This window comes from Cicer arietinum, chromosome 3, assembly GCF_000331145.2.
Source record: "Cicer arietinum cultivar CDC Frontier isolate Library 1 chromosome 3, Cicar.CDCFrontier_v2.0, whole genome shotgun sequence".
In the NCBI taxonomy this organism is placed as follows: Eukaryota; Viridiplantae; Streptophyta; class Magnoliopsida; order Fabales; family Fabaceae; genus Cicer; species Cicer arietinum.
The window spans coordinates 64,108,053-64,116,517 of NC_021162.2; the positions used below are offsets into that span (position 1 = coordinate 64,108,053).

An 8,465-nucleotide genomic window follows, 5' to 3' on the forward strand; every position below is an offset into this window, starting at 1 on the left:
TAATATAATTCATAAAAATAGATAAATAGAAATTTTTAATTACGATAAAATTTTAGGAAATTCAAGTTCGAAATGCCAATTTTTCAAAGGTTTTTTTTATAAATTATTTCAATTTTTATTGAAATAACAAAAGCAATATATAAATAATTAATATAATTCATAAAAATAGATTTATAGAAATTTTAAATTCCGATAAAATTTTAGGAAGTCTAAGTTTGAAATGTCAATTTTCCAAAGGTATTTTTTTTTAAATTATTTCAATTTTTTTCAATTTTTATTGAAATAACAAAAATAATATATATATATATATAATTATAATTAATATAATTCATAAAAAAAAAACTTTGAGAAATGCCTATTTAGAACTTGGGTTTACTAAAAAAAATTCATAATTTAAAATTTTTATTTATTTATTTTTATGTATTTTTATGAATTATATTAATTAATGATATATATAATATTTATGTTATTCTATTAAAAATTATAAAAAAAAGATTAAATTTTTTATTTTTTTAAAAACCATGTTTGAAAATTGGGCTTCCTTAAGGAAGTCGCAATTTTAAATGGCGACTTATAACTTAAAAAAAAAAAGGTAGTTTGATAAATATTTTTCAAAAAAGGAGATAGTTTGGTGTTTTTTTTTTCAAAAAAAGATTATTTGAATAAAAAACTCTAAAATTGAAGTCAAACAAGTGATTGAATCAGAAGGATATTTTACCATCAAAACAGTGATAATTTTTAAAATAATTTGGTATGCAAACCTACAAGAAGATATCAATGATTATGTTGTAAATGAGAGGAGAGTTCATATCTAAATACCATAGAGCTGTATTCGAATCTCTTTTAATAGCTCAATTTGGTGAAAATATCATAGACGAATTGTTTTCAAGATTTGCAAAATTAATTGAACAATTCATTGAGTTAAAGTCAACAAATTTAACTTAAACAAGATCAAGTGTATATTGTAATATTAATATAAATTAGAATAAGTATATATAAAGAAGATTACAACAAATAAAAGTGGTTATGTAAATATTAATTAAAGTAAAATCTTTTTTAAGTGTTGGTGAATCTATCAAATAATTAACAAAGTTTTATCGTGAGATCTTTAAAATGTGAATATTTGTACGTGTATTTAAAACTTCGTTAGTAAATTAGTTTGAATTTCTCTTACTTATTTTAATTAATAATTGGCTTGATTATATTTATAATTTTGTTTTTGTGTTTGTTTGGTTTCATCTTGATCTCTTATATATACTAAACAATATGGTTCTTTGCATTAAAATTCACATCATATAACGATTTCCTAATTCATTATACAACATGACATATTAGTACAAATAAATCATAAATTTAGTGATAGAAAAAATTACATATTATATTAAAAATTAAAAGGTTATATTTTTCGAGTTAAAAATGAGTGGACTTAAATGTAAATCAGTAAAAACATAGATAAATAGTGCATGTAAGTCTTATATATCCTTAAAGTTGAGCTAAATTTGAAATCACTGTCAATTAATTGAATAATAATTCATGTAACTCCAACTAAACTGATGTGTTTTTTTTGTAACTTTATAAGCAAAAAGTTTATTTTTACTAAAATGGGAACCTTATCAATTTTACACAAGCCCTGCCAAGAGTGACAGTAAGCATCTGATGCAAAACCACATACCAATTACATCCCCAACTAGTCAATAGGCAACCCAACAAATTAGACACTAATTACTAACAATAAAACACAAGAATAAGAAACCAAAATTAGTATGCTCCAATCACGTTGACATTGTGAATATCATGAAAATTCCTCAGCTGCACTATCGTTTCAATTCATGAAAATGTCTAATAATATTTATTTTGCACCTATAAAAAATTAGTTGTTGCCTCTGCAGAATATTTTTTAAGATAATAAAAGGTTGTAATTTTAAGCATTGTTTTTCTAATAAATATCATGCTTTTAACACTAATGTACATGTACAATCATATAAAATGTTTCATCATATCTTAAAGGTAAAATTACTCCGTGACTCTTTAAGTTACTTTGTGACTCTTTAAATAATTAACGTAACTATTTAATAATTTTTTGAATCATAAATTATGTGCTACATTTGAATCATTAAGGTGACTTTAATAATTTTTTGAAAGCTTTGATGTTGCAGCGTCTATATGTGTAAGTTCAATGAGTTTAATTTAAAGTGAATGATTTTTTTTAAAATTTCAATGGAATCTGAAATAGTTGTTGTTAACTGAAGTGTATTTATGAATAGTCCATATAAATTATCTAATTTTAATCAGACAGTTTAAAATTAAATATAAATTTAATTATAATTATTTTTAAATTTAAAATCAAAATCGTGTAATTTTAAGTGAACAATTTCTTGTTAACTCCTTCTTAGTGAGTCTAATTAAACTATGAATATATGCATGTATCATATATTCCTTTAAATGGCTATATATATTCGTATATTACTACTAACCCTATAAATATACACCTATATTTCTACTACCCCTATAAATGGCTATATTCCTTTTATTTCGCGTGTCTTAAACATTACCATGTATATGTTAGCTTTTAAGTTATTGCTTCTACGACAAGAAAATAAAAAAATAGAATACCGTATGAGTTGTATAAGTTGTTTATTAAATTAACGAAATGTGATACATATACTTTATATCCATTCTAACTATCATCTAACTAATTAAGTAATTAGTTAGTTAATTATCACACATAACAACTGATTTATTTGAATTACAACTAAATTTTCTAATATCAAGAACATTCTTGATTATTTATCTTACTCAGTCTAATTTTTCTATTTTTTTTTATTTATTCTAACTATATATGACAACTATAGTTTTAGTACTACATCTGTATGTAGATATGTAGAGGCGGGTCTTCTCGGGAGCAGGGGACACGGCATCCCATAAATGTTTTAACTTTTAAAAAAAAATAATAATGATAGATTAATAAAATGACGTTAATATATTATTAAAATATATTTAAATATGTATTAGAAAATGGCATCACGTATTTCACTATTATATTTTCCATATTTTTACTCTTTTTTATTTAAATATCTTTACTGTAAAAGATTATTCAATTGTTCTTAAATAACAATCCAAGTCGTTAATCATATTAGAAATTATGCAACTGAAGAGATAATATATAATAAATTAATTCAACAAACACTATATATACATAAAAAAAATCATAAAGTGGATATATTTTATTTGAATGAATTGTATGATGTTCTAAAAACTTGTACGAATTCTATTATGCATGAAAATTGTATAACTGGTAAAAATTGTAAAACATGTGAGAATTGAAATTCCAACCTTTTGTATTTGTCTATTATATACGAATTTCGCCAAACTCTAAAAAAGTCATATCACTTTTATGAATTTCAATTATAATAGTTTAGTTAATACTTGTAGCTATCCGTTTTCCCATATATTTTTTGTCAAGATCTGCCACGTCCTATACGTAACAGTGACCTATTTCTTTTTTCAAACATTTAATGGATTAAGACATGATTTATCAGTTAGCCACCAAATTAAACCCTCAAATCAAATTTACTCATCTAGATTCAACGATCCCTGCACGATATATTATGAGGAATGAAAGAACGTTTTGTCAATAAAAATAATATTCGAGCAAAATAGTGGCCATCTTCGTTGTATAAATATGTACCAATTGCCTCATTATGACATAATTGTAGCATCTTTTTTTTATGACAATGGAGCGACTTCTCTGTATGAAAGGAGGTATGGGAGAAACTAGTTACGCCAAAAACTCCATACTTCAGGTATTATCTTCTCTCTTTCTATATTTTATTGTAACCCAACAACCGCTACATTTTTTATGTTAACAAATTTTACAAAAAATGCTCAAATTTTCTTAAAGTTGTGTAGTTTATTTTTTATTTTTACATAAAGATGATTAAATAAGAAACGAAACAAGACTGTGAGAATAAATGGACATACAATCACCACACAAATTGTCATAAAACAAAGGATGAAAAAATTGAAAAACAAAGGAGCCTATAATTAACAAATTATTCTGTACGTATGTTACCTTCCATCTAGAGTGGAGAATTTAAACAATACTTTTCAAAATGCTCAAATTTTCTTAAAATTTTAGTTTTATCGATTTCCTGTTATAAATTGTTAAAATACATCGGTAGTTATCATTTACTGTTATTAAAAATATTAATTAAGTACAATTAATTTTTTAGATTTTATATGAAATATAATATAAATTTATTAAATTGTCACTTTGAATGTGAAAAACTAAACTACCAACATTGATTTTTTGTTTTTAAAGTAAAAATATATTAAGAATGCTAATATTAAATGAATCAAAAATAGTTAACTTTGATTTACGATAGTACCTAGAGAAAATATATCATATCTATAATTTTTTACATTAATATATAATTATTTGTCATGTAAACAAAGTACCTCAAGATTTACGTCAATAGTATAATTATATATAATATTAATTTTGACGAATTCTCATAATATAGAAAATTATTATGAATTCATATAGTTGCCAATCAGGCTTATATATACTATGTGTTTGTAACCCAAACTAAATTTAATTTATGCAGAGAAAAGCGATAATGAAAGTGAAAACCTTACTTGATGAGAACTTGTTGAAATTGATGATGTTGAAGAAAACTTCAAATGGTTGTTGGAAAATAGCCGATTTAGGTTGCTCTTCGGGACCAAATACACTAATATCAATTTCTAACATTATGGAGATCATTCATAAAAGTAGCTTAAAGTTAAACCATAAGAAACTTGTATTTCAAATTTATCTGAATGATCTATTTGAAAATGATTTCAATAATATTTTTAAGTTACTCCCTGATTTCCATCAAAGCATGCAAGGAGAGAACTTTGGAGCATGCTACATGAATGCAACACCAGGGAGCTTTTATGGAAGGCTATTTCCCAATTATTACATCGACATTTTTCATTCTTCCTATTGTGTCCATTGGCTATCACAAGTAAGTAAATGCACACATTCTTAACATTAGTGACTAAATTATATTCAACTGCTTTTAGTACTACATATATTTTGTGGTAAACAACAATAGAATATTGATAGTTCAATGGATTGTAGTACTTCCTCCATCTCATATTATTTAAAACTGTTCCCACTTTTTAAGAAATTAATTATGTGCATTACTTTCCAAGATAGAATAGTATGCTTTGACTATTGAAATGTTAAAGTAAAAATACTAATTAATATAGATTTCATACCATGATATTACAATTTTTTATTTAAATTATTGATAAGAGAGAAATAAAGAAAAATAATTTAAATAATATTGATGATTGAGATAGTTAATTACATCAAAAGGTACAAATACTTATATAGTTAATAAGATAAATAAATAATTAGGATAAAATAACTATAAAATTAGTGTAACTAACCAACTTAACTAATTAACCAATTATGATATCTAACATCTCTCCTTAAGTTAGAATATGTTTATTACACTTCGAGTTTGGAAAATATCAAGAAAGAAATATTGAAAAATACATCGCCTAAAAAACTTTTAAAATATCGAAAACTTACTGATTTAAAAAAATTTGAAATACCGAAAATTGATCGGTCGAAGAATATGAATTTTTACTCTTAATCATTTATTTTTTTTTTTATGAATAGAAGTTAAAATGTCCATTAATTTTTGTTAAGAACAAGAATATCACCATGTTTTCAAAAGAATTCTTCTTTATTTGAGACAATAAAAAATGAATTTTGAGTGCTCAACTATACATTATCTTAATGAATAAAAACTTAAACGTCATTATAACTAAAAAATGAATTTTGATAGAAGGTAAAATATGCACATCTGACAAAACTTTTAATATCGAGTTTTAAATTATCTACCATTTGTTGTAATTGAAGAGAAAATGTTGGTGGTGACAAAGTTTTTTTTGGAGACATGTTGAAACAAGTGTGACCGATTCTTTTATATTCATGAAAAAATAATTTCTTTGAACTTGTTCACTACTCTATCTCTATTAAATAATTGTTGTTGTGGCATCCACAATTATTTTTCTTGATAGCTTGATGGTTGCTTCTTACGATGAAACAGCAACGGTTGGAAGATTTGCAACGTTGTAGCGAAGCAACACACTAGGTTTTTTTTTTGTTAATAACATCAGCATACTATGTCATTTGTACGTTGAATGGAGAAGCACTTTGAAGGAAACCAATTAATAATCAAAATCTTGATAGAAAACTGAAAAGGTGACTGGACCTCATTGAAACATGCACGACAAAGAAAAGAAAATCATTGATGCAATTTTTGTTGAACAATTAATTTCTAGTAGGGTAATTAATATTTAATTAAAATAACTAATTTGTAATTAATTTTACATCTCTAATATTATCTTTAGTATTATCTTGCAAGTTAGAATGTGCGAATCTAGTTTGGGATAAATAACATAAATGTTTTAAAGACAATAAATAAATACAATGAAAAGCAGTTAAATTTATTGACTAAAATTTTAAAATAACGAAATAAATCGGCTAAAATATTTTTAGAAGAATTATTCTTCGTTCGAAATAAGAATAAACAAGATTCTTATGTAATATTGTTTCTTACTTTTTTTTGTTGTTGTAGAAGATGTTGAATTCAATTATGGAATTTTAAAAAAAAACTAGAACAATCTTGCATTTTTATTGTTGGTAAGTGTTGAAATATAGTTGATATCGAAACATTGAAGGAGTCTTCGTTTTTTGAATAGTTTTGTTGACAAACATATTGCGCTTAATGCACATTGTTTGATGAGTTTGTTTTTATTATCATAAACATGATGAGCTAATTCTAACTTGAAATTTGAGAGAGAAATAGAAGAAAATGAAGAAAAAATTAGTTTTGAATGAAGAAAAGAGCGGAAAATAAAAAAAATTATTCAACAATCAAATCTTAAAGAAAAGATAAATCAATTAAGTTTTTTTGAAAAAAATTCTCAATAAGTTTTTGAGAAAGAAAATAGTGGAATAGCCAAACTCTTATACCATATTCGATTTTTGATTTATATCATTGATACAAAATAAATGGAGAAAAATAAATTGAATAATATTAAAGATTGAGATGGTTAATTATATCAAAAATTTCAAAGAATTATAAAGTAAATTAAATAGTATAAAATAACTAATTGAGTAGAGTAACTAATTAACCAATCTAAATAACCAACCAAATAAGATATTTGACAAATGAACTATTATTATTTTCCAACTTTGCCATTTATCGTGACTATAGTATTTGACAAATGAATATTGTAAATGAAAATGTGAAGGAATGCTATGCAAAAAAAGGATAAAAGAAATTTCTTAATAGAGCTACTCTTTTTATTGGAGTATAACTTTCTTTATCATTTAAAAAAAGTCTTATACTCATATTGTTTTACTGGAGCATAACTTTTGATATATATATACACATTTTTTTACTCCAACACATATATTTGTAATATTAGAGTATTTTTTTAACCACTAAATTGTAGAAATACTCTAAAGTAGTTAATACATTGTAGTTTAATAATTAATAAGATGTATGTTAAATAAGTAGTTAATGATTTATATTCTAATCATTATTTGGTGTCATAAATAGTTTATTATTATTATTATTATTATTATTATTATTATTATTATTATTATTATTATTATTATTATTATTATTATTATTATTATTATTATTATTATTATTATTATTATTATTATCTTTCACGTTTATATTCTAATCATTCTCAATTTAACACATTAATGTTTTAATTTTACGTTTAAAGGAAAACAACACACTTACATATCAACGTTTTCTTAGTATTTCATATTATAGTTTTTATTCGATAAGTAGTACATTTCATTTTTGTATAAAAAAAGAATATTTCTTTATGCTTAAAAAAAGTATATTTCCTTAAAATTATTTATTGAACCAACATTGCTAGCAACCATTTTCCCACATTTTAGAATGGGTAAAGTAGACACGCAATGAGTGAGTTTATTAGAACAATAAATGGGACATTCAATGTTCAATCATGTAGGGTCTGTAATATAATTTTTAACTGCTTCAATTCTATTTTTTCGCTTGCATTATTTTATGGCATTAGGCACCAATATATTCGAAGAAGAAAACAGAGCCACTCATCAAAGGAAATATTTACATAACAAGAGAAAGCCCTCCATCGGTGTATGATGTATATCTTGAGCATTTTGAAAGAGATTTCAATAATTTTCTAAAGTCACGCTATGAGGAATTAGCATTGGATGGTGTGATGGTATTAACTTTCGTTGGAAGAGAAAACAATGGTGAAATTACTTCTTATGAAGTACTTGGCATGGTACTCAACCAGATGGTCCAAGAGGTACAATGATTGATATATACATGTTTGATAATTTAATTACCATGAAAGTTTAAACACTTGAATGTTAACAATGAAAAGAGGAAGAA

The 8,465-nt window shown here is 24.0% G+C and overlaps 1 protein-coding gene across 3 annotated transcripts in view; it reads left to right on the top strand.

Annotated features, from left to right (window-relative positions):
* Nucleotides 1-3,586: 3,586 nt before the first annotated feature.
* Nucleotides 3,587-8,465, top strand: part of LOC101506600 (probable caffeine synthase MTL2) — a 26,843-nt gene continuing 21,964 nt past the window's right edge. Inside the window, exons 1-3 of one of the 3 annotated variants that reach the window (XM_073365912.1) lie at nucleotides 3,594-3,803; nucleotides 4,608-5,009; nucleotides 8,125-8,388. In XM_073365912.1, the coding sequence (XP_073222013.1) occupies nucleotides 3,729-3,803; nucleotides 4,608-5,009; nucleotides 8,125-8,388 (741 nt within the window). In that variant the 5' untranslated portion in view covers nucleotides 3,594-3,728. Of the gene's footprint in view, nucleotides 3,804-4,607; nucleotides 5,010-6,078; nucleotides 6,387-8,124; nucleotides 8,389-8,465 lie in introns of those variants that run through there. The other 2 variants (XR_012162263.1, XM_073365911.1) reach the window with 2 other exon arrangements.